General features: G+C 40.8%; 2 protein-coding genes across 6 annotated transcripts; one reads left to right on the forward strand and one right to left on the reverse strand.

The window, feature by feature from the left end:
* Positions 1-1,834: 1,834 nt before the first annotated feature.
* On the reverse strand, positions 1,835-19,038 carry smap2 (small ArfGAP2). Of its 4 annotated transcripts, XM_087169796.1 has the most exons (10): positions 18,904-19,038; positions 15,556-15,628; positions 9,159-9,292; positions 8,324-8,488; positions 8,149-8,208; positions 7,849-7,906; positions 7,305-7,462; positions 6,958-7,138; positions 5,508-6,004; positions 1,835-5,388 (listed from the first exon to the last, which is right to left on the reverse strand). In XM_087169796.1, the coding sequence occupies exons 2-10, from the start codon at positions 15,569-15,571 to the stop codon at positions 5,263-5,265; spliced, it is 1,395 nt and encodes a 464-aa protein (XP_087025922.1). In that variant the 5' UTR covers positions 15,572-15,628; positions 18,904-19,038; the 3' UTR covers positions 1,835-5,262. The 4 variants fall into 4 exon arrangements, with proteins under 4 accessions (XP_087025922.1, XP_023286874.1, XP_087025920.1 ...); XM_023431106.2 differs by lacking the exon at positions 15,556-15,628 and having other exon boundaries at positions 18,904-19,037; XM_087169794.1 differs by lacking the exons at positions 15,556-15,628; positions 18,904-19,038 and adding an exon at positions 11,749-12,043.
* A 31-nt stretch (positions 19,039-19,069) lies between these two features.
* Positions 19,070-25,593, forward strand: trappc3 (trafficking protein particle complex subunit 3). 2 transcript variants are annotated; one of them, XM_087169797.1, is made up of 5 exons: positions 19,070-19,204; positions 21,280-21,377; positions 22,435-22,534; positions 24,254-24,436; positions 24,661-25,593. In XM_087169797.1, exons 1-5 carry the CDS (start codon positions 19,139-19,141, stop codon positions 24,778-24,780), a joined length of 567 nt encoding a protein of 188 aa, XP_087025923.1. In that variant the 5' UTR covers positions 19,070-19,138; the 3' UTR covers positions 24,781-25,593. The 2 variants fall into 2 exon arrangements, with proteins under 2 accessions (XP_087025923.1, XP_023286875.1); XM_023431107.2 differs by lacking the exon at positions 19,070-19,204 and adding an exon at positions 19,982-20,155.
* Positions 25,594-27,050: the final 1,457 nt, after the last annotated feature.

Below are 27,050 nucleotides of genomic sequence, written 5' to 3' on the forward strand. Positions count from 1 at the left end.
TAATTTAGTTTTTTATTTCTGCTTTTCCTTTTCTAACGAAGCATGCATTCCATATGTCTGTTTGCCAATGTAGCAGGTGTCACCGAGAGCGAAAACAGACATCACTGCTGAGTTGATGGGCAAATTGGTTGGAGTTTTTTGCTGCTGAATACGCCAGTTTGTCCTCATCCACGTCTATAAATGTTGGTAATCACAGCACAAGTTTCCTGAGTAGCCATTCAGTCCTTTTAGATGTCTGTCAGACTATATGAAGGCCACTGTAGCTTCCCTCCCCCACTGTTAAGACAACCATTATCTTATCAAGCCCAGCAAAGCACAATGTGTAACCCCAAAAATAAAGCAAATCCCTGAAAGGTTTTGATAATATTTAATGGACCACAATTATATTTTTAAGCACACGTTGTAGATCGATGACTTGGAGTCAAATGTAGAGATGGATGAGAACGTCAAAACGTTTAGCCCAGTTAAATTGGATTGCTGGTGTTGGTAGATGAGCGGTTGTCTTTTCTTAACTGGCCTTAACCTTTCCACCAAGGAGTGTTCACAGAGTATGTTTTAAAGGGCAAAGCATAGCAGACCGTCTGATGAAAGGATGCAGTTTATGGCAAAGAAGAGAAAGGGAGCTGTAATTTTATACCTGTGCTTTGTAAATGTTTTCTATGTGCAGTATTTGATAATGTAAAACTGGTATTTTTGTGGTTTGTACGCTGCAGAATTGATTACTTAAGGTGCACGTAGTTTTGTAAGAAAATAGAACCAAACTGAGGAACAAAAAGAACAATTTCGGATTCAGAAGCCTGTATTTGCATGCCCTTTGACATCTGGACGCAAAGTCAATAAAGTTTATTTGAATCACAAACGTTTCTCAAGTGTGTATTTTAACATCTTCAGTCCCAGGTGGGCAGTAGTAGTTTTTTTTATTTTTTGGTAGGGGGAAGCAGAAACAAGTTTAAAACACAACATTGACATATTATCACCTTTTAAACTGATATGTAGAGCGTGTCCTATACTTACACATTGGTTCAACAATAGCATTTGTTTGTGCCTCTGGCTATCTGATAAGTTTAATATTCCCACTCTGTCTTTTTGTCTCCACCAGCTCCTGAGGAAGAAAATCGGCTCTTAAAAAGCTCGACTATGTCCAGCAGCCAGTCACTAACCTTGTGTCCGTCTGCCATTTGGTGCTGAGCAGGGTTAGCATTCAGCGGATTTTTAGAGCTTTTCAGTTGGAAACAGCTGGAAGCTGGAGCCAGAAATGTCACTATAAGAGCCATGAGACTTAAAACAAACAGAAGTTGTGACCTCTAAAACCAAAAATATGGGCTAAAAGAACCTAAAATCTTCCATAAACCTGAGGGAAACTGCAAAGTCAGATGATGAATCTCTGTGGGTTCATCAGTTCGCAACCCCTTTGACAGTACACACAGTCATATCATCCATTATTATAAAAACATTGATTGTAGCCACTTAAAAGCCTCTCATTACCTTCAGCTATGTATATTTTGCACACAAGGGACGTTTAAACAGTTTGCTGAGAAGAATTGAGTTACAAAATGTTAAATATGACAGATCAACACAGAACAGTAACCCAACTCTTACAATAGGATTAAAACCAATAAGTAGCTGCAGGCAAAAATGTATTAAGTGCATAACGAATTGATAACATTCTCAACTACTTACAGAGTGACACTTTATAGCCTGAGGCCTTGCTTCTGGAGAGTGGGAAATAACGTATCTTGACGTGTGTGAAATGCAGCCCAAAGCAGCAGAATGGCTGATAGTGTACATCTGAGTAGGTGCAAGGATGGTTAAAAACTTAAGTCAACACAACATATACAATATAATCAAAACAATATTTATTTTGTATGTTTTCACAGGGACATGTATCATATGTTACATATTGTCATATTTAATTGACTAAAGTGTGAACATGAAATCAAAAGAGGCATTTGAAGCATATGGGGAAAGAAAGAAATGCAGAACTAATATACAGTACATGTTCATCAATCTTGTTTAAGAAGCATAATATATTCTGATAAAGAATAAAGTACACAATGTCTTGATTGACAAGTACATAAAAAGATACATTCCTTTATTTGCTTTTATTTCACAGAAAATATACCAGACAAAAAAAGGAACTGAGTACAAGCGACCTAAAGTTAATCACAGATGAGAAAAGCTCAGGTGACGCCTTGTCGCCCCACAGAGATGGATTTTTACTCCTTCTCCAGAAACGTCTCACGGCTAGCTGACAGATCTGTTGTTCCAGTGCAGAGACGACACATCCTCTTATGGTAATATTGGTCTCAGCAGAGAAGGCGACTGCTGCTGTCAAAGTATTGCCTCAGCTGCCGCCAAATGAACTCAATTTGAAACAAATGCCTGTGAGGAGTAAATGTTGCTGAGATATCAAGGCTGTACTGCTTGTTGTTTTTGGCAGCAGTTAATAAAAAAAAAAATTGTTATGCCAGAGTATGTTGATTTGTTTCTCCATTTACATTCTTACCCCGTCAAATTAAAAGTGACAACACCAAAGTGCCTATTTAAAAAAAAAAAAAAAATGGAAAGACTGAGATTATTTACAGTAATGGCTTCATGCAGATATAAGAATGAACATGTTAAGAAACGCTTTCAGAGAGATCAGGACTGAGCTCATGTGGGAGAGGTGTAGAAGGGTGAACTAAAACATTGAGAGGTGACAGATTATGGTCGTACAATCGCTTTTTTGCTTCACAATGTGGTTTGGCCAAATTGTAAACGCGTTAGTTACGTCACAGTTTGCTCCTGACTTGATGGTAAGACATTTTATAGTAAATTTTTTACAATTCACCAAAATCTGGACGGGACGCTGTAGATCACCGGACATTTAAAAGACACAAGTGTACGTTGCTCGACAGAGTCAAAGAATATCAAAAACAGACACACCCCAACAATACTGAGGTGTGCGTGTTTAAAACAAGTCCAGTACAATCGTGAACACATTCAGGACACACATTCATTGAGATTTTTTTTTTTTTTGTTGTTGGTCTTGGTCAGAGACTGATGGAAATGTATAGTAGAGAAACATTCAGAGATACACATTCCAGAGACACATTCGGATATCGTAATAAGCATACAGTACATACACAGCTAGATAAACATTCTCCTCATGCAATTCAGTAGAAGCATCTGTTAACATGACTGATCTGTACCTTAAAGTTTTACATGTCTCCGTCCCGACTTCTCTCTTTATTTCTCTCTTATTTACAGACATTCAACATTATTTGAGGCCTCTATTGTACAAGGTAGATTCTGAACTTGAGGTGTGTGAGCGCTTACATGATTACATTTGCATGCAAGTGACTTTTTTAAGTGTCCCACCGTTGCTCGGGAAATAGCACAGTGAATTGTAGGAGCAGGTATGCCCAGACAGACTGTTAAAGGACTGCTGAATTGATTTTTCTACTAATCACTAGTTAAGTGGCTATACAGTAAAGCATATTGGAACACTGTACAACCATAATAAAGCTAGCGTTGATCTTTGGTCTCCTAAAATGCAGTTTAGGACTTTTGACGCTTAAAGTCGCAATTAGATATTGATTCTAAAAGAAGCTCTCTGTAAATTGAGTAGAAGACATCATTATTAAGGGCTGTTTAGGTTTCTGCAGCTCAACTTATCAACACTTAAAGGGATTTCTGAACTTTTAATATTGTTGGATGAGTAGAATAACTTACTTAGATAGGTATATATTGTTTATTCTAGGATTTTACTAATTTTCCTACTTTCAGAGCCAAACAAATGCATAATAAATACCTTTCGCTTTATTGTGCAGCTTGAAGGTGTGATGACTGGGGTGACTAGCCTAGCCTAGCTTGATTTCTGGATTTTTATATGGGAAACTCTTTTTTGGTTCACCACTGTATGCTTGAGAGGTGACCAAAAATAGTAAATGCTCTTTTGCTGATATGTTTGCAGCTAAAACGAAGCTAATGACTAATGCTAATGTTCACTAAACCTGAAGTTCAGCAACTCCAGCCTCTGCATTATTTGAGATGCAGAATTATTTGAGTGATACTTTGCATAACACATTAGTCCTCATCCTTAACAAATTTTCTCTAGTAATGTTAAAAATCATACAGTTTGAAATTATGAATAATAAAGAATAAACCAACGTCTATGTTGCATGTCAAAGTACTGTGTAAGCTAATTGAGCAAACAGGGTTATGTTGGAATACAGTCTGATCTTACATTTTCCCTTATACATGCAATGTTTGGACTGCCTGACTAGGAATGAAAAGGATTTTTAGCCCAATATGGTTTAGCATGGTGTTATATGTAGCTATCAACTGCTTACTTAAGGTTCCTTTTGAGGGTTCTCATTTTAAAATGGGTCAGCTGGTAACAAAAAATTTGCCGGAGACAGGGTTTGGTCAAACTCTTGTTTGAAAAATAATAACATTTCCTTATGGTAAATCTGCACCTGTTAACATTGTTAGCACCATACGTGCTGTGCGGACTCGGAAAGCTCGACAGGTGGAGCAGCAGTAACTGAGGAGGCCAGAGCTTAGCCAACAAGCAGTTGTTGTGATTCAGTAACAAACAGAACCATTTGTAATGGATCGGCAAATTAGACAATATTAAAAAAAATCCTGATTAGCCTTCCAACAGCAAATATTTCCCTACTTTGAGAGGATATATTACTTGTTCCAATAAACATCAGTATTCAAGCACATCAACCAGTGAAGCTAAGCTAGGCTAACCTCATTGTACAATGCACCTTCAAACTAAACAAAGAGACAGAAAATGCATTCATGCTTTTTTTCTGACTCTGATCAGGTAAGAAAAACTGTAAAATTCTCCAAAAAACCAAACTATTCTTTTAAGTCGAGCAGTTAGTTGACACCTACATATAGCAGATGTGCGCACACTCTCACATACAGGCTAGGAACAAAGGAAGATGTATAGTCCTAACCAGTGGCCTCTGAACCCTGTTGTCTTGGTCATTATACCAAAATGTTTTGAAGGCAAGCATGGAAATCTGCAAAAACATGGCCATGGACGAGACAAGAAGAGGAAGCATGGGCAGAGAGGAGAGAGAAAGAGAGGTAGTAGTGGTTTCCCAAACCATCCTTCTTCACACCTGTCTCCTCCTTCTCCTCCTCCTCCTCCTCCCTTGCATTAGAAAATGTCTTATGGAGGGTCTAATCCACAGATTCCTACAACTCAGTTTCCCCTCTCTTTTGTGGGTTATTGGCGTTACATCACTTCTTGGATAGATGAGTTCATTTCCAGATGTGTGCTGTCATGTGCGCTGAACTTGGAGTTGTTGAACCTCCCATGTGTTGACTGCTGTATCCCATCATGCCGTTGGTGTTGTAGAGATTCATGCCCGCCATGTGCTGAGTCATCTGAAAGCCACAAAACATACATTACTCTGTTACTTACAGCGCTTTTATACTTACATTATATTGTCAAAGAAATCAATGTGAAAATCTAGTTTGAACAGTGTAGGTTCACAGTAACACACCTGGGTGATGTTCCACTGTAGCTGTTGGGCTTGCTGCACTCCATAAACCTGCTGGTGGGGTAATGTGGTCAAACCTCCAGCCTGCTGCTGTCCCATCATCCCACTCTGCTGCTGTCCCATCATCCCGCTCTGCTGCTGTACCATCATCCCGCTCTGCTGCTGCCCCATTTTGCCATTCTGCTGCTGTACCATCATTCCACTTTGCTGCTGTCCCATCATGCCCTGGGTCATCCCCGTCATGTAGGGTGACGCCACAGCACCGCTAGGCTGAGCCATGACACCCTGGGCACCCATTATGCCATTCTGCTGTCCCATCATGCTGTTCTGTTGTACTCCAATCATGCTGTTTTGTTGAACCGGCATCATGCCGCTCTGTTGTTGTCCCATCATGGCCATCTGTGATGTCATCATGGTCCCTCCCATTCCACCTGCCTGGGCTAAGGAATGATACGAACCGTACGGGTGTGTCGGGTATCCCATTTGGTTCATGTACAAGCCTGCCGAAAACAATCACAGACAGAAAGTGGCCGTTTAAGTCCCTGGTAACCAATAGCGTGCTGCAGACATGGCGTACTTTTGTAGGCCAGTGAAGTTAGCATAGCCCTGGTTCCCTCAACAAAAAGCCAATGGGATTTTTCTATTGGCTTTTGGATCATTGCAGAAAATAAGATCTGTAGCAAACATAAGTTTAGGATACTTACACATTTTCTTCAGCAAGATAATCTTCAGAGGTGAATACCTCTTTTATTATTTTTGAAGCCAAGTTGTAATTTGATTTAGCTTGCTTACCACTTCTACAAAAGCGCCTGTATAAACACAATGACGCTGTAAAGGCAGACTGGTGAGTAGATCAGTTTTTTCGTGTTCAGCCTGTTCCAACCAAAACCCCATTGACTTTGGGACAAGGGAACCGGAGGTGTCTGACACCTCATGAAGTTGTATAATGTCTCTCTTTGCAAATATTTGTCTATTTACAGATCCAGGAACAACGTTAGGATCCATTTGCAGTGGAGTATCTGTAAGTTTAATATTCACTCTTCTTTTAGCCTTGTTTAATCTCCACCAATTTCTATGGGACATGTCTGGCTCTGTAGTTACTAGATGCTTCATTATGCTCACTAGCTTGTTCATCTGATTGCCATTTGGTGCTGGGCATATAGCAAACAGTGGGTTTTTAGAGCCTTTTCATGGAAAACAGACTACAAATAGTAAATTTACAGGCCGTAAAACCTAAACAATTAGCTAAAAAGGGGAAAAAGACTCCATGGAGTTGAGGGGAACTGCAGAGTTTGGTGGTGATTCTCTAATTCTAATTGTCATTACAAGCAAATCCTCTCAATTTACACATGGTTATTTGATCCATTCTTAACACAACAATATTTTTAGTGCAGCTTTAAAGAAATATGGAAAAAAAAAAACAACCCGTGACAGAAATTAATATAGTTCTCACCGTGAGCAGCCATACTGCTAGCGTGCACTGAGGGGGTGGAAGCATACAGGGAGAGAATAGAGTCCTTGGACAGCTTCCTGACAGTGCCCTCCTCTGCTTTGGGTGTCGGATCCAGGAACAGACTGAGGTTTTCAGGCACAGAGGCAGTCACTCTGCTCTGAGGCATAGAGTTGAAAACAGGCTGGGGGGATGGCAGGGGGCATGGACAGAAAGACACGGTGGCAGGACGCAAGCAAAGGTGACAAAAGAGGCGAATGAAAACACAGGTGTAGGGGCAGATTTACAAAAACATTGGGTTTCTGCGGAGAGCATACAGTGTACAGTATGCACAGCGTTTTATCTCCTACCGTAGTTTTAGTGGAGGAAGCGGAGGAGGGTGTTGGCAGAGAGCTGAAGAGATCCAGGGCAGAGTGTGCCAGAGGTGGATTAGACACCGCTGGGCTCTCATTACTGTCTGGAACAAATCCTCCACCATTAGACACCACAGCACTCGGAGCAGGGGCATCTAATAGAGTGTAGATGGAAACATGTTTATGATAATAATTGTGTCAAGTATAACCCATCCATTTCCACATCAATTTATGTAATCAAACCTCAAATTCTCAAACTTAAACTTGGTATTTGTTAGTGCTTGCTTGCCTTTTATGATGCAGACAAGCTTGAATTTAGCTAGATTTGAGATACATTGATAATAATATGAGGGTCCAGGTGGAAATGTTTTGCTCTTTGGCTGCTCTGATATTTGGAAAGGTCACTGCTTTATGTTCTTTTGCTATGCTAATCAACAGGCTTCCCAATGTACTGGTAACGATCCATCATACAGTTCTACGCATTGTACTGCAAATAAGCGTCGGTGTGTGTGTGTGTGTGCATGTGCATGAGGTAAAATACCTAATCCCAGCAGGTCTGTAACGGACTGCGAATCTGTCTTCGGGCTGATGTCTTTTTTCTGTCACAACAGACAAAGTGGACACCATTTATGAAACACATCTGCACTGATGAACGAGCCTGAATACAGAAACTTTTTTTCTCTAGAGTGAGAACAGAAAAGCTACACCAAGTTTTTTGTCTGTCGGCTGAAAACTCATATCTTAAGGGTTAAAAATCAAACAATTTAAGGACAGGACGGGGACAGTTCCACTCTCTTAATGTTGTGATACAAGCAGTAGGAATATACAAAGATGCTCTCACCAATTTCATCTTCTCAAACACAACTGGTTCCTTGGGTATATTGTCGCAGCTCTTTTCTTTCTGCAAAACGAATGGATTTTCACAGTTTTTTTCTGCCTGGATTAAGACACAAGTAAAAGCCTTTTGTGTGTGTGTGTGTGTGTGTGTGTGTGTGTGTGTGTGTCTGCAGACTCACTTTCAGCATCTGGATGTCAATGACCTTATCTATGTACTTCTTCTTATCATACTTGTCCCTGATGAAGATCTCTGCAGACTGGTCTGTCTCCGGGCGCTGGAAGCACTCAGGTAAGAAAGCCTCATAAAGACGCTTGGCCTTGGCATTTCCCATCTCCTGAACACACTGGGGACACCGACACACAACAAACCAAATCAAATTGTTACACAATCTAATAAAGGAAAAATACAATATTCAAGGCACTATTCCTTTTACGGTATCAGTGATATAAAAAGAAATGGACTCCTGCTTATAAAACAGTGGGAATTTTTTTTTGGTGTATGTAGGGAATAGAGAAGAAGAAGAAAAATGCTGACTGTAGGATATTATCACACTAGGAAGCATAATGCTGACTTCCTATCAGGCCCAGACAAGATGAGCAGCATACTAATAAGACAGTGTTGACTTGATCTACTGTATGTGAATGTACAAATATTAAAATTACATCCTGTCCCTCCTTTCCTGCTCAATCATGTTCAGTCCTTGAAAGATACAGCTGCAGTGATCAGACTATCAGAAATAGAAGTATTGATCCAACAAATGCTAATTTCTGATGTGAGGTCTTGTGTCATAATACTGGTGGTACAATATAAAAAAAGTAATAAAGGACGAGGCAGTTTTTTGTGTTGAAGCTTATACATACAGTATATGGTTCAAATTGGACACGTAACTAGGGATCGAGATGGATTTTATAAAATTTTACATTCCAGGTCTATTATATGTGTTTTGTAGAAAATCATACTAGTTTGTTAAACATTCCCATCTTGATATCTGTGTCTGCAGCGTGACCTCTGACCTGGACCTGCTCCTGCGTCCACTGATCCAGGTTGACGGACTTGACCTTGGAGATGTGAACCCCCAGGTTTCGATGGATACCAGCACAGCGGATGCAGATAAAAATGCCCAAGTTCCAAGACGCCCATCTCGGACCTGGTGAGTGAAAAGAGACGGATGAAGGGGAGTTAATATTTAGAGTAGAGAGTCTTTAGAGGATGCCGATAAAATAATTGGGCAATGAAACTAAAATTGAGGAAAAAAAGAGAAGAAAAGTGAATCTTAGAGGTGTAATAGAGAAGTGGAGTGAGGGTGGGGTGAAGAAGCTGAAGAATGATGAGCAAAGCTCTGATTAATTCCAGTCCAATTATAGAGAGACAAGCCTGAAACCTCAATTATGAGTTTGAATTCAGCTGGGAACACATCTAATCCCATGTAAGTCATTCGGTGTCCTGACACATAATGGGATCCAATAGGAGGGTTAGCCTACATAACTGAGACTAAGAGGAGAGAGGGGGAGTAGAAATTTAAACAAACACACACACACACACGCAGGCAATCACACACAGTCAGAGCCTGGATACCTGCAGGGATGATTACTCATTTGGTCATGAGCCTGTGTGTGTGGGTGCAATGTTATCTGAGTGGGCCATTTTGTCTGTCTTACTGCCATATGCCATATCTTAATGGATGCAACTGAGCGTTATGTGCCCTATATTCACCCCTTTGCTGTATAGGTTTAAGCTTAATATAGCGCTGTGTTTGCCTCTGCGTGTCTTCTTTCTGTCTGTAGAGCTGTCAAGCTCCTCGTCTGAACAGGCGACTGAGGGGGGAATAAAAACAACACTGTCAGGCTATTTTTCTGCTCAAATTACGCAACCGCCCTCTTCAGAGTACAGTCAGCTTCAAAGAGAGTACTGGTGCTTCTCTCCCCATCTCTCCCTACATCCCTTCTCACCCCTCCTACTCCTCCTCTTCTTTTTCCTCCATCTCCTTCCTGCTGCCCCTCCTTCCCTCACTCTAGTTGGCTGAACCACTCTCTGCCTCTTGTCTCCACCTCTCCACTCATCTCCATCACGAGTCCTTGCTTGCAACCTTGCTACGAGTTGATGCGCTGTGGCCTTTACACCACTAGGTGGAAGAGAAGCTTTTAAATTTGAAAGTGTTATCCCCTGTCAGCTGAAGTCATTGAGCAGTGTTTAAGAAAGGCCATTCTATGCAAATGAAAGAGGAAGCTGAGTTTCAGACAAGAAAACATGCAAAACCTTCCCGTTTGCGTCAACAGCGGAAACACTGCGTCTGGGTCCAGAGGCAAATAATAGCTCCTTGAATTGGTTGCATCCTGAAGTATTCATGCTAAAAGTAAGCATTATACTATTTGCATTATTAACAGGAAATCATTGGACTGGGAGTGATTTTTCATGTTTCCTGTTCGCTCAGTTTTTGGACTTCATTTTAAAATTGAAAAAGGGACAGACACAGTGAGGCAAAAATGCAAAAATCCACACAGAGAGCAAAGCCAGTAAACATAAGCAGAAGGTTACCAGACAGACAGCGTATGTCCATCATCCTGACCGTCTGGCTGCAGCATTAGCTGTCATGCTGGCTAATAATAGTAGAATTACTCCTGCAAAGCCAGCTTAACTGCTGTAAACACTGGCACCGACACAGAGAAAGCGAGAGATTGTCAATTGTGTTGAACTCCCCGAACACTGGAATTAGTTTGTCCTCCTCATCTTTATTCTTATGCTCCCCCTGTGTCCCGGCTGCCATTTCTTATCTCTCTCATTCACCAACACCACTGCTCCTCCTCTTCTCCCCTGTCCGTTCATATCTCTCTCTCACAGCTATAATTCTCTGTTCCTATTACATTCTCCACCCTTACTGTCTGAGGATTCGCCCAAATGCTGTACTTTGTGGATATTGTACCAACTTTATTCTCTTTGCGAATTATGAATTAGATAAAAAAAATTCTAAATCCTTCAAATTGTACAAACTTTCTTTAAATGATAAGAAATGAAACTACCATAAATCTAATACTTGTTTTTTCATTAGAAATACTTCTATTGTAATAATAATCTCTCAAATCTCATGAGCAAGATTTCTTGGTGTTTTGTTTGATGACAAATTAAGTTGGAAAGAACATACTCATCTGGTTTGCAGACTGATAATCAGTTGCTACTGTCAATAAATGAGGTAGTTTGGTTCATCACAAATGTTTGTTTAAGTCTTTACTATAGATTAGTTTACCATCCCCTCAAATAGTGCGGTATTGTTTGGGCTGCTACTTATTCCACTGACTTCATTGAGATACTTTCTTTACAAAAAAGATTGTCAGACTGAACGCTCAGCCCCGCTCTTCTGTGAATTGAATGTTCTTTCTATTTTCAATATGAATGTACTGTATTTTTTTATATCTACAAATGCATGTACCAGCCTAATTTGGATTTTCAATAATTTAATAGATTCAGTCAAAATTAGTAATCCAGACACATGATATCAGACATGTGCATCATTTACATTTTCCAAGATTTAGAGCATCTCACTTTCAGTACAGTAGTTTGAGGAAGGATGACAGACTTGGCTGTTAGACATTTTAAAGAGAATCCCACCTGCATTCTGCACCACAGTAGGATCTTTGGCTCCAATCAATGCAGTGTTTAAGTCAGAAGCCATATACAGTATGTCTGTCCAGCAACAGTGCACACCTCCAGGTACTTTGAACAGAGTTAGTAGGAAGAGAGTAGGAGGAATAGACATCTAAAAAAAGGCAGGAAAGGTTGAACAAACAATATCTACAAATCAGATTCCCTGTGTTGCAGGGTTTGCATTGCAGTGCACATTTCTCCACTAGTGAGTTCCTCTTCCCCTTTTGTAATCAAAGATCAACTGCCAACACCTTCTTTGATGTATAATTTAATACTCCAGATTCTTCTAATAAAGCCGTCCTTTGTTTTTTATAGGGCAAGTCATCCAAAAATAAAGGGTTTGCATTGGCGATTGATGAATCACCCTGGCTGTGGTTGTGAAACATGCAGTTTGAGGCACATTAGGGGAAGACAAGTCAGGGACAGGACGAGAGCCAAAAACTGAGACAAACAAGAGTGGATTTTTTATATTCATCAAATGGTGGACTTCAGCTCTTTGATAACCTGCTGGGATGTACGGAGGGTATAACAAACAAGAAGTGCAAACAGCTCTACGATGAAGCCCTCTGCCACTCACCCAAGTTTGCATTTATTTGTATTAAAACACTTACTACATGTGTTCTCTATCCCCTTACCCTAAACACATCTGTTTAGTTCACTTATAATATTTATCCTTTGCTTAAATAAAATGTTAAGTTCAAAGGGCCATATCAGTGAAGTTTTATCCATTGGACTATCCACTTATATCTATGAACACTGTATATTCTTGTCGACCATTTCTGAATACATGCTGTTTTTGACTTTGTACATAGTTTGAGCAGTTTTTTGTAGTTTGTTGATTGGTTTGACAAAAAATTAACCCTAGCCCAAACTATCATAATGATAGTGTAGAATTTAGTTGATTTTCATTGTGGTGAATGACTCATACATCAATATCATACAGGAGGAAATGAATGGCTGCCTAAAATGTCTAACCCTACTCCTTGAGAGATTGCCTCTCAAACTACTGATCATCTTAAATATGGAAATACAACAATACACACCAGTATGATGCACTGACAAACAAACAAGTATGAGTATTATCCTAGATGGTCAGATTTCTTCTGCCAAACCCTGTCTGTTACAGATTAATCTGTTTTGAGGGAGCATCATAGCAATAAAATCTCCGGGGAAAGTGAACAACAGACAAAGCTTTTTGGCTAGAAGCTGATTCAGTTCATAAAGGAAGTCTTAGAGTGTGGGCCAATTCCTCTGCTTTGAGCTGCTTTGACTGCTCATGCTCTGTTCATGGTTTAAAGGTCTGTGACAAAAGCAATTCCAACAGGTCTAACAGCGCATCGCTGTGTAGTACATCACATTCATAATAGAGCTCATGGGGGGAACTCATGCCCGGCAGACTAGAGCTAGTGTTGCCCACCTGTGCTTCCCAGGGTTCAACACCAACATGGGCACCTGTTTATTTAGGTCCTGTGGTGCCAGCAATTAGTTGCTTTTGCGTATTAAAATAATAAATAACAATTTAGAAAGAAGGTTATATTATGGCTTATGGGAAAATTGGAATTATTAACTTACCATCCTAGTATAGTATAGTTTGGTTTGTTTTTGGGTTTTTGTTTTTTGGATGTTGGACTTGGAGTAATTTGATGTTGATGACAGAAATTATTGTGTTGGTTTGGTTCATGGTATGAAGTGTAATGATGTGACATTTCTGTAGTTTGACTTCTCATAATGTCAAACAAACTAAACTAAAACGTAGAATCATACATTAACATGCACACCATTTTAACATCCCCCTTCCCCAGGGGAGCTTTTTTTCTGATACAAGGTGACACACATAAATGCAGCATGTCATACAAACACATTTGTTCATATACACACCCACTAACTTGCACGCACACGTGCGCAAGCAGGTGCATATGGTTCATTAGCCTATATCCCACAAGGATAAACGTCTCTCTCTGCATGCACCCAGTTAATCCCACAGAGCCTCAGTCATCAGTGGGTTCTACGCCCTCCCACACCACCCACACAAACACACACTCATGTCTACACAGTTGTCCCATCCTCAAGCCCCTCAGCATCTAAACCGATCCAGAAACCCTGAGGCCACGTGGTGACCCAGTCCCTGTCTGAGCTTAACAGATGGACCTCTATTGATAATTTACTAATACACCCCCACCATCTGTGTTACATTGTGGATGTCATGACTGTGATGCTGCAGGTGAGTCATTGAGGTTGAGTGGATATTACATCAAAAAATGAATAAGACGCTCCATCGCTGTAAGCTTTAGATTCTTCTCAAGAATTGTTTTTATGCCTCATTTTGTCCTTTTACTGGCCCATGTGTTCACTTGTCCTCTCTGTTCCGACTGCTGACGTCCATTTGTTTCGGTATATAATTTGCTTTTGCACATACAACACCTCCACAGCACATATACCACTCATCCATGCACTGCTTTCATGACTAAACCAGCTGATTTCCACACCTCATTGCTTATTTGTCTTAATCAATGTGATCTCCCTTATTGTCACATTCATTGAGCCATGTTTGTGACATCATAAACATGAGAGATAAATCTATGCCATCTCCTGAACGTACTTCTACCTTTGTAAATATGTTGTGAGTTGCATCAACTCTATGGTCATTTTTGGCTGGACCACAGCAGCAGGGCCAGCCCTATTAACAGGTCTGTTGCTGACTGACTGAGTGATGAAGTTACACCATTGGTCACCCAAATGCCACGTGACTGAGTGATAAGGTTATACCATTGGTCATTGCTCTTTCAAAATGATTTGGCATGAACAAGCAGAGTTGCCTTTGTCTTTAGATGAACCGAGTTCTTTAGCAACGACTTTTCAAAAAGGCACCTGACGACAAATCGAGCAAATTTTTGGACAAACCTTATCTACCTTCCATAGAAGAGAGTCGCCAGTATTGCGCCGGGAGCACAAAGTCGGACTCTCCCTCCACAGGCACACCCTCTCAAACCTGGGACCATGTAATATTCCAAGAATAATGTCCACACTACACACAGAGTAGGAGGAGCAGGGATGTTAAATGGTGATCTTATTTTACCCAGGGGCCCCTAGCAGATTAATCCAGCCATGCCAGTGTATTAGACAACTGTATAAAATACTGTGTACTCTAACACTTTGCCACCCAATGCTTTGTATTGTGCAACTCTGAACTCTGTGCCAGCCAGGAGACACAACTGGCCAATCACCTCCTCGTGTCAAAGGAAATCCCTGCTGGCTTCTGATTGGATGAGATTAAGGGTTGGAGGGATAAGGCATGACATCGACAGGTGATATCTCCACAGCAACCAGGGCCCGGTATGTACGTAAACACAAGTACAATGGAGACAATAAAGGAGGCAGGCTTTTATACAAGCGCAAACACACACACACACACACACTCTCTCTCTGATACACACACATACAGCCCCTTGAGACTGAAGCCAGAGGTGGAAGTGTTGACTACATTATGCACCTGCCTCACCCTCTCTCCCCCATTTCTTCATTATTTCCTGGCAGTTCTGAGAATTTACTGTACAAGTGTCAGACCGTGAGGAAGTGATTAAAAAAAAAACCCAAAAAACAAATACTAAAGAACACCATACTGTACAGAGGAAAAGAGACAGACAGGAAGTTGGGCAGCACAAATATAGTTTCATTGTTGCGGTAACGCCACAGTAAGCATAGGTAGGGATTGCCTGTTAGCAACAAACACAATCCGCGTGTGTGTTTTTTCATGGGCTGTTGTAAACGTACTCTTTGCTCCATGCATCTCGTCGCTTCCTCTTTCAGTCACCCAGAGGGAGGAAGGTGATAAACACACAGTAATCTGTGTCAGAGCAAACAAGATTAGACCAAACCTCATCACAGGGCAAAAGCCTGACTTGAGAGAAGGAAGGAGAGGGGACAAAGGCATTTAGCGTGTGCTCATGTGTGTGTGCACGTGCGTGGTTCTTGTGGGAGTGTGTGCTTGTCATGGCAATGCAGGAGGTAAAACATCTCTCTTCATACATCAACCTACATCACAGTGTCAGTTTATTTATTAGCACAGTTACATGAAAGAAGGTGAGAAATGACAGTGATGTGTGACCTTTCAGAAAACACGCTTCTGGGTTGTACTCACCACTAAATAATACAAGAAAAATGTCACTTTTATAACCTTTACAGCTAAAGCTTTAGCATCTTGGTGTGCCTGTGGTGGCTATTTTCTCCAATAACCCCTAATCTCATCTGCAGTCTAATTAGACGAGTCTGTTGCACAGTCACGCCAATCAAAAAAGGGCACCAGCATGCTTGATGACTGCATGTGTTTTATGTGTGCGAGAATAAGAAAGAAGACAAGCTACACGTGAGATGCAACAGGGTATCAAATTGAACTGGATTCATCCTTAACAGCAATCAAACTTATGCAAATGATTTAAATGTCCTTTCCCTCTCGACACGTCCCTGTCTTGGATCAGAAAGGTCAACTGCATCAAATGCAAAAATAATGCCTTGCTTTTTATTGTCTGTGCACAGCCACATCTATGGATAAGCTGCAAGGGCCTGATCACACTGCTTTTTAAAACTGACTTCTGAGCAGTCACAAGTGTGTTTTCCAGAAATTTAACAACATCTGCACTTCTATTTGTGTCTTATTAAAAGCCCATCCAACAGGCATATCCACAGGAACAAAACCTGGTATTGTAAAACTAGGCATTCGGAGAGTCCTGATGACGTCTCTGGTTTGAATCCAAGCGAGACCTTGACGTCACATGTCATCTCAACAAAGTACTGTACAACCTTGCCATTGTCTATGTACTGTGTTTAAAAGAAAACTTAATGAAAGTTTGCTTCTTCTTAAGAGCAAATGAAGAATCGATCATAAAATAAGTATAAAGAATAAAACTAAGAAAGACTGCATTGAATTTGTATTAGCATAATGGTGTTGTTTTATGTTAAGTGAGGTTGCATATCTATAGAAAAAGAATTGCATCTTTGTTTTCTTTTTTAACAGCCATTCACTATGTCTCATGAAATATTTGTGATGCTGCATCAGCACGGATCATTTTTACCTGCATTTGGCAGATAAAGAAGCTGAAAGAGATACAGAGATGCAGACACTGTGATACAAAACAACAGAGACACAAAGGCAGACAGAGAGTGAGAAATATAAAGAGAGACACAGAAAGAACACCCAGATACTGGCATTAATACAAATGAACAAAACTCACACACTAAGTGGGAGCACTGAGACTAAGGTTAACTCATTTTCTGAGGTCAAAAAACTGTCTTTCTGTCTGTGCCACCTCTCCTGTCTGCACATGTTTGCACCAAACATCAGAAATGTGCTCTCCTGACATGACAGCCTTGTACATAAACCCACAGAAGACTTATTGATTTCAAACTTTTTTTTTAAGCCGTGACAAAACTAAGATACGAGCATGCTTTGTAGACTTAGTATTTCCCTGGCGCTGTTTGCCGGCTAATTTGTCTGCCTGCTTGTCAATCTCTGTGTCAGTCAAAGAAACAAACACAGCTCTAAACCTTTAAGCTGCATCTACCACAGAATACATCTTACTCCCTGTTAAATATGGAAAGCTGCTTACTCCTATCATTCATAAAGTTTTCATAAGGAATCCCAAGCCTGTCCCCTGCATGACAGCGTGCAGGGATTTACGTACATTCAGGGCCTTCACTTGACAATTTATGAGTGAGCTGGGAGCAGTGCCGGTGATGTGGAAGCATACGCTGATTGACATGCAGCTGCACTGTTGAGTCATTTCTCCGACCACGTATGGCGTCATAAGGCCAGTCTCATCAGTCTCAACACCAAGTTACATCAGAACAAGCTGGGACTCCAGCATTCCCTTGAAAGCTGAGATGCTACACATAACAGTATCATATTGACCATGGATGGTTCTCTTCCTTTCATTTACCCCACATATCTTACAAAACAATCCAACTAATTTTGCATTGAAAAGATGTAACATCCTTCTAATAAAGATAATTACAATCAGATGACACAGGAGAGCTGGCGACCAACTGTGGTTGGGAAGTGGTTTTAGTGCGTGACAATTTACTTGTCGATGTGTGAATCTGCTGTATAGTATGCACGTTTGCTCTCAGAAATTTTGAGTCAAAGATATAGTCAACTTTTTTGAGGCTGTTGATCCTGACAAAAAAAATGAAGGCAAAATGTTAGAGAATCAGTTTGTTGATTCAGCCCCAAACTCAGTGTATCTGTGAGATAAATAGCATTGTTTACCCACCAGTATGGCAAAACAGGTTCAGCAAATAGGTGAGGACATAGTTCAAGGCCTGACTGAGGCTACAAACATACAAACAGACTGGAGGCTCAGTAGGCATGCATACACACGTAAAAACCGAGAGTCTGGTTTTAGTGATTCTTGTATCCAGTGCATAAAATAATTCCCAATACATTTCAGAACTACACTGCAGAAGCACACTATACCAACATCCAAATAAATGAGGAAACCTGAGGGACAGTATGACGTCATATCAACCAAATCACTAATTAACTTTAAGTATTACACAATAAGTCATTACTGAGGACCATTAGCCTTTGCATTAGCCCTGTATAATGCCATTATAACATGAAAGTAATTGCAGTGCCTTTTTTGTAAAGAGTTGGCCTTGTCGGTGTCCCATTCTGCACTCAGCCTGCAGGAACAGTCTGTTCAGGGTGACTCAAAGTCAGCACAGGTGTCTCTGTGTCTATCTCAGTGTCTGCTACTCTACTGGTTTTCAAACTGGGGCTCATGGAACCCAAAAACGTCTTGCAAGTATTCCAATAGTTACTCATTTCATAATTAGTAACAGAATCCGTCTTATATGGGCGTATTCCTACCTGGTGATTAGAGATAAACTATTACTTGGAGAGTAGGGGGGCATGGTATGGTGTAGCTGCATGCCATGCTCCAGCCTTGTGAGGATGTGGCCCCGTGTCTTGCACCATAGTACAATGTAATTGGCCGAGAGATGATGAATTGCAACGCCGCATTTCCAGGCGTAGTAACTGAGACTGAGGGGTCGATTCACGCGCTGACCATTCGCAGGCTGTACTCCATGGACAGACACTGACACAGGACCAAAATCACCTACCTTTTGATTCGCAGTCGGCGCAAAATTTATTCTCCTCCAGCGCCAGCAGAGAGTTGAGGACAGCCTGGTATCTGTCAACGTCTTTCACAGATTTGCCCGTCATCATTGCACTACAGTCCGCCTCCTCCACAGCCCCTACAGCCCGTGCCGGCTATTTGTTAAATAGCCTCTTATATCACAAAATGAAGCAAGTGTGTGCAGAGGCGATGCGCTCCGTCGCTCTTCCTCCTCCTCGATGTGGAGCACAGCGTGTTTGTTTCACCACGATGGGATGATTGCCTTTCAGCCAACCAGCATGCGGGTTAGTCGAGGCGCAAATACCCTAAACAAGACGTAAGGTGTAGAAAAACACCATGTGATAGCTAAGATTCAAAATGTGGTGGTGAGTTTGAGGCGCATCTGTAACCTGAGTCTCCTTGCTCTCAAATTGTCATCTCTCTCTCCCTCTCTCTCTCCCTCTCTCTCTCTCTCTCTCTCTCTCACTCTCTCTCTCTCACACACACACACAAACACGCACGCACACACACTCACAAACAAGGATTCAAACACCTTATTAAAACATAGTTGCTAAAGTGCGAGTGGTTATTCCATTTATAAACAAACTATGTTTTAAAGTTGTATTTTCCTGCTTTGTAATGAAACGTAAGGTCGTGTGGTTTATATTAGTGGCAATATATTACGTATACTGCCATCATGTGGTCAATCATGAGAAGTTTATGAGCAGTAGGTCTCGCTGTGGGTTTCTGTTCCCCTCCAAGACGCAGGACGGCGATAAAAGTCACCTGCCAAGAGTAAAACAGCAGAAGAGAAGTTGATGAATCAGCTGATGGAAAAACTGCATGAAGCCAGTAATGATGTACTGAAGCAACACCGGAAATTACATGCTTTGCGTTCAAAATAAAATGCTTAATGTGTCTCTGCTATACGCAAGAACAAGATAACAGTCGCTTGTTTTCAAAACTGAATGTATTTTTTCACTTTTCTCAAATTGTTCTTCCATCTCCGTGCATTGTATTATTCACTACTTTCCCTTTATAATTATTTTGGTCTAAAGTAAGACCGGAAGTTTATAATGTAATGTAGCTAACTTGACCTTTGTGGAAGCGTGTGACTAAACTGGTGATTACGGAAATAACTGTTCAGCCAGAATCAAATAAATAAAGGATTAATATCGAGTGGCCACCTGTGTAAGCCTATAACACTGTCCACAATGTCCAGGCAATCCAACCGAACAACAGACAGCAAGAAGATGGTAGGCGACTCCCGCAGGATTAACATCAGGCGAATCTAGCTAGCCTAGCTAGCAATATGCTAACCGTAGCCAAATAACGTTAGCTCACTTAGCAGCGGGCTATGTTATACCTTGGATAAATTCCTTGTCAGCTATGTATCTTTGTTCGACGAGCGATATATTAAAAGCATTTGAAACAGCCGAAAAAATACTAAAACAATTGTTGAACATTGATGGCTTGACTAGAAATGTAGTTTGTTGTAGCGCAGATGCTAAATAGCTCCGCTTTGTAAATGTATATGATTCTCCTAGAACATTCACATTAATACAGCCTGAAAACTAAAATTCATAATATATGATTATAACATTATTGTCGAAATGCATCTTATCAGGGCAAATAAAAAATGACTCGACTAATCTACTGAGGTGAACTACACTGCAAGTCAAACTTTCTAGTTAAGAACTTATTATTTAGTGAAACACTTTAATAGCCACAAAAAGGAGCCTGCATCACCTTTGTGGTGGGTCAGTAATTACTTTTAGAATGAGTCCAATTTGCTAAAGTGGGAGGTATTATTGTTTTATAGCTGCTGTGATGACACTGCGTGAAAAATGACTATACATCAAGTTAATGAATTATAAAGTGCATAAGAATAATTTTTATTATGTGTTAAAACCTTTTCTTTCTTTCTTTTTATTAATGCTATTAGATGTCATTTCAGCACCAGGAGCTGTCCATATCTTGACCTGTTCAACCTCCTGGTGCAGGAAGTAGCCCTGTGTCTGTTAGCATGCCTCTCTACACTGCCTTTTTTTTTTTCTTCTTTACCTGACCTGTGCCAAAATTCTGGGTGTATTATAAACTTAACGCAGGCAGTGAAAGTGGTTACATGTCTTGAAAAATGTGGAAGCTTGCAGTTATTTTAACCCCTATATCACCAGGAGCCACTCGCCACTATTTGTGTGTTTTATATAACTTTACCTGGATGCTTTCTGCTGCGTTCAACATATTCTTTAGGGTGGCTTGGTGCTGTCCTATGCAAGAAGAAAAACCACATATATTGGTCTTAGGACTTTTCCCAGAATCATTCATTCAATTTTGGGCAGCACAAATAATAAGTCAATTTTGTTGTTTATGCTTGTAGAACTCTGAGCTGTTCACACTGACTTATGGGGCCCTGGTCACCCAGCTTTGTAAAGACTATGAGAACGACGAGGAAGTAAACAAACAACTGGACAAGATGTGAGTATCCCTGTCTACTTACATTATCTTCACATGAAAACATTACAGTTTACAAATAGTGTAAATGCTGAGCAAGTTCTCTCAAACTTGCTGGTGTGAAACAAATGGGGGAATTTTGAATAGTGCTACATTAGTAATACATCCTTAAAAACATCTTTACCACTGATGTATGTCCACAATACTTCACATAATTCACATAATTTATTTTGTTTTATTAATGACATGGATCCTTTATTCCTCACAAATATAAACTAGTTATAATCTAGTCTTGTAGAGGCTCTTAATGCGGAGTTGCTTCTCTCCAATTTGTCAAAATTTAGCTCGTTTAATCAAGGGAAGAAAGGGAATGTATCTGACCTCTTGGGTGTCCCCCGTTAACTTGTTGTTTCCTACCACTCTGACATATTCTGCTGCCCTCTATTCATAATAAACTTGGACACAAACCGAAATACAGAGGTGACACAATGAGTTTTCTCAATGGCTTTCTTTCTCACATTTCTGTGTCAGAGGTTCCCTGTACTCTTGTTATTTCAGAACATATGGAAGCCTCTGAAGAAGAGAACAGTGATATGTGTTTTTTAAGACAAAAAAAATCTCTGGAAAACCGTACTGGACATAATGCTCCCACAAAATAAGATTAAGAACAAAGGATTGGTTTATAACTCAAAAATGCAAAATATCCTGTCATGCTGACAGGTCTTTGGACTGGATGTACTTTGCTTTTCTGGTTGTGCGGCAACCTTAAGCTCTGTGAGATGAGGCTTGTCTTACCTGGCCTTAGAAGGCATTGAGTCTGCGCTGCCCACTCTGCCAGTTGCCAGCCAACTGGTCAGAGACAGACCATGTTAGGATTGGGATGCATCAGTTGGCTTCAGACTCTGCAGTTAGGATAAGTTGACTTGACCTTCTAATCACAATTATCATAATTTTCCAATTGTATAACTGTCTTCTATGTCTTTACGGTGAAGTGCAGTTGAGCCTATGAAGACTATGAAGAGGCACAATGACTTTATCTCGCTTTCTCTTACTTCTTTCTCCGCCTTCCTCTCTTTCTTAGGGGTTATAACATCGGAGTGCGTCTCATTGAGGACTTCCTGGCACGCTCCAGCATCGGCAGGTGTCAGGATTTCCGAGAAACAGCCGATGTCATTGCTAAGGTAATTGGAAGGTTCCAGGCCAATCAGAGCGTGACCGTGGATTTCTCCCAAGATTGAGGGGAGGAAGGAGGAGAGGGAGAGAGGACAGATTAGAGAGAGAGGGAGAACTTGATGAAACACCCTAAAAAATGATGAGAGAAAGTGGAGAGGCATGGTGAGAGGAGGAAGAGGGAAATGCTTGTGATCTAGTATATGAGAAGAGTCCCAGAGAGCATTACTCTGCATTTTCCTAAATTTTAGGCCAAGATCACATTCCTCTTTGCTTTGTGTGACAGTTACAGAAGGTGAGGATTCATTTACATGTGGAATGCACTGTAATCTCATCCCTCAGAGACGTGCTCCATGTTCACTGATACTCCTTCTCTTCTTCACTGTCCATGCTCATGTCCTCTTGGTAAGGCTCTGAAACAACTACAGCATCTTGTAATGCGCCTTTCTTGAAAGGAGTCAGTCATCTTGTCATTTACTGATCATCTTACTGTTGTGATATGTTGTACCTCAGTCTTCATCACTGTATTTATCCCTGGCCTGGGAGACAGAAGAACAGAGGAAGGCTTCATCAAAGGCCTGATTGTGTGTTCAGCACTCCAGCTGTTTTCAAGGTGTTTGCTGCTGCTGCTGCTGCTGCTTGCTAGGGAAGTCCTGCCGCAGATGTAACCCCACACTAGCTCAGGGAACTGGCTCGTGGTCATGAAGTGAAATGGAGGACCACTGTGGGACAGCGATTTGGAAAGCACAATGTCAGCTTCGCCTCAGGTTATCATGTGACCTGTAGTCAAACTCTGAAATCACTTCAGTCATTGTTCAGCTAAATATATCCAGAAGAGGCCTACTATGTGGTTAGAAACAGATTTTCTACAGTTATTGATCCAGAATAGTTTCATTGTTGTTCTGTTTTCAGTGTTTTTAAAAGGTTATTTGATTAAGGCTGGACTACCAGATGCAACCATTTTATATATACGAGTAAAAATCTGCCCAGTGCCACTCTTACTATTGTAATTGATTGGACTGACAGTTGGAATTTTGCTAGCTCGATCGAAATTTGATTGGTCAGTGCCTTCCTGGTACAAAGTGCTGCAGAAGAACAGGAGCAACAGACAGCAGTTACCAGAAAGCAGGTGTGCACAGATAATACTGTTAGTATTCCAGTAACACAAACTCACTGTAAAACCTTCCAGCAAAGAAAAACTGATTATAACTTTTAATGTGGAGAAACTGCAGGAACTGCTGAGTGATAGTCAGTGGATTTGGTTAGTGGATCCGCCAACCTGCTTTGGCAGTGATGTGCAGGCTCAGTTGATGTTCAGAGAGAAGCCCAGATAATAAAACCTTTGAAAATTTGGACAGGACAGAGCAGAACATTGGGCCGATGTAACCTCTTCCACCTGCGTCTCCGGAGCCCAAAAATAACACTGGACTCAGAGGACAGATAATAATCTTTTAGTTCAATTTAGCATGCATCTTGAGTAATCGGCAGATGTAATATGATAGAAGAATCTGGCACAGTTCATTTCGGCACTGCAGCTAGTTTATTTTGGTGCAAAGAAATTTGTATTGGAGCCGTAAAGCTGTTGCTGAAAAAATCAAAAAATTTATTTTTCTTATCTTCCATGGATGGGGCACCTCAGATAAACTAATGTACAGTGAAACACAACTGTTTTCAATTGGGTAATCCTGCACTGTGTTTTTAGCCCACTCCTCTGTTGTGGTTGTTGTCAGGTCGCATTCAAGATGTACCTGGGAATCACGCCCAGTGTGACCAACTGGAGCCCAGCAGGAGATGAATTCTCCCTCATCTTAGAGAATAACCCGTTGGTAGACTTTGTGGAGCTACCGGATAACCACAGCACGCTGATCTACTCCAACCTGCTGTGTGGGGTCCTCAGAGGAGCCCTGGAGATGGTAAATTCAACACTTCCAAGTTTTTACACAGTCTGAATGTGTGTTGCTTCTTTCCAAAATGTTACACACAGTTACAAATATTAACAATAAGCAGTTCGGGTACACCAATGAGATATTTGATAAATAAAACAGAAGCGAAGGAGGATAAATAAATGGCTTTCTAGCGCATGTATGTGTTAGTATTTTTGTGCATGGAATTGTAACTGATTATAAATCTGTTTCAGGTCCAGATGGCGGTGGATGTGAGATTTGTCCAGGACACTCTGAGAGGGGACAACGTTACAGAAATCCGAATGAAGTTCATCAAGAGAATCGAAGAAAACCTCCCAGCAGGAGATGAGTAATGGAAATGAAGGAGAAGTTACACAAGGCAAGGAACACTTTCACCTATAGACTGACAGGATGAACAAACCAAACTCAAGACATCAAGCTGAGTGGTACATCTCAATCGTATGTTCCCTTTCCTTGCAATCTTGAATATTGTCAGTGAGTTGAAAGACTGTATTAACATCATAGCTTGGATCTCTCACATTAAAAGTTTGAAAGGAGTCAAGGTTGATATAAAAAAAAAAAAAACTCCTCAATTTCTAGTATCTTCATCTCCTTTTTATTCTATCTGTGTTGTTAGGAGAAGAATGCTAGGAGTTAGTTAGGCGAGACTATTGAGATTCATCCCGCAGAAAAGACACACTGTACACTATTGAAACACCACACCAAGATCATAACACGGCTCCGCTACCTTGAATATTTTATGAATGACAAAAAAAAAAAAAGTCTTGAGAGATCTGCAGTGCAGTTTGAGAGTTTCTCCCTAATGACAGCTGTCAACGTAGAGGGTAAAAGAACTCGTCCCGGACCATTTATCTGTCACCACCCCACATGAAAAGTCACTTTTTCTTCATTTGACGTTAAAATTTCTGTCCTGTTTCGCAAAAGAATGATGAGTTTTGATTTGGCCATGTGTTGGCTGTTTTTTGTTTTTTTTCTTTGGTGCAAGGCTGGAAAGCCCTACATTATAATGTTTATAATGTTTTCATGTTTGTCATGATTCTTTCACTTTTTTTTGTTAAATGAAATCACATTCTATATTCCTGCCAATTGTCTGGCATGATAATTTATGTAGATGCATATGTCAAATAAATGCAACATATTTGAAATGATGGTTTTCTCTTGTGTTTGTGAAAGGTTAGAGTTAGGTGACACTTCACTTCACTTTAACATGCCTGTTAGGAGACCTGGAATAGTTTTAACTACACACACACCCACTCACACACACACACACTCACACACACACATGTACACATGCAACTGAGTCCTCTGAACCACCCTGTGTTATTCCTTTGGAGTACCACAGCCACTCTACAAAGGCAAACAATAACAGACCAAATTTCTCTCTTATGTTTGTTCAGGGTACATGGAAGTAATCTGTGCATATGTGTGTGTGTGAGAGAGTGCGTGCAAAAAAGGAATGGAGGCCTAACTAAGTGTCACCAGTGCTAGGTTCTGGTTGTCACACCTGTGAATGGCTTTACATCAGCCAGAAGTAACGAACACAACTCATTTAAGTCCACCGCACACCTCGTCAATAACTAAAAGCACAGATGGCCATTCACGCACACATGAACACACACAAACAAATCATCCCTGCTCCTGCTTTAGAAGCAAAAAAATCTGTTCTGAATACTATGAGATCATTAGCCACGTTTTTCTTATTCTTTTGTCTTTTTTGATTCACTGTGTAACAACACAAGTGTTTGTGTGGAAACTCATGAGTCTGCTGAAAGCACTTAGAGGATGAGCTTGTCAGACAGGGATTTCCTTTTGGGGAAATCTGTCAGCTATTAGCTGCTGGAACAGGCTCTTAACATCCTACCATATAGGATGCTGTTTTATTATAGCTGCTATTACATGACCCAATTTCTGGTTTTATAGTTAAAGTATTCATACAGCTGAAGATATATTCTCCCAACGGCCACCAGAGGTTGCTCTGTACATTATGTTCCTCAGCTGCAGGCTGCATTGTTCTTTTAGAATGTGGCTCAAGTTATGTACATTTAGCATTTTTTGGCCAAAGATGGATATTGTGGGAGAAATACATTCTCTTTTTTGTGGGAATAGAGGCCATAGCTGCCAGTAAACATAAATAAAAGGTTCATTTTCAGATTATGACTATGGAAAGTGCAGACAATTCGCAGTAGTTGAGCTGAGTGACCGATGCCAATTTGTGGACCCTAGCTTTGATTTGGCTCAAGATTAGAGAAACGATGACAACATGCAGTCTTTGTACTTTGTAATCCTGGGGAAGATGTATTAGGGTGGGATTTCTTAGTATTATTTACTGTCTTAAGCCTCTGCCCACTTCTGTCAGGGGTAGTGCTCATTTAAAAGGATAAAGAGTGGAAAGTGGAAGCACCGCGAGGGCCGTCAGCATGCAATAAGCCCAGTGGGCCATTAGGCAAGCTCTCAACACATTACGTGCACATATCTATGCACCCTGTAGGCCCGTGATGTGGATGTTGGATGGAAATAGTTGCAGGAAATAGTGTTTTTTGTGAAGAAGCTCAATGTAAATGACTTGGCAGAATTAGAGCTGTGTACCGGAGGGGTGGGGGTG

This window comes from Seriola lalandi, unplaced genomic scaffold (genome assembly GCF_002814215.2).
Source record: "Seriola lalandi dorsalis isolate HSWRI2012SDOR001 ecotype SW California unplaced genomic scaffold, Sedor1 jcf7180002054916, whole genome shotgun sequence".
NCBI lineage: Eukaryota > Metazoa > Chordata > Actinopteri > Carangiformes > Carangidae > Seriola > Seriola lalandi.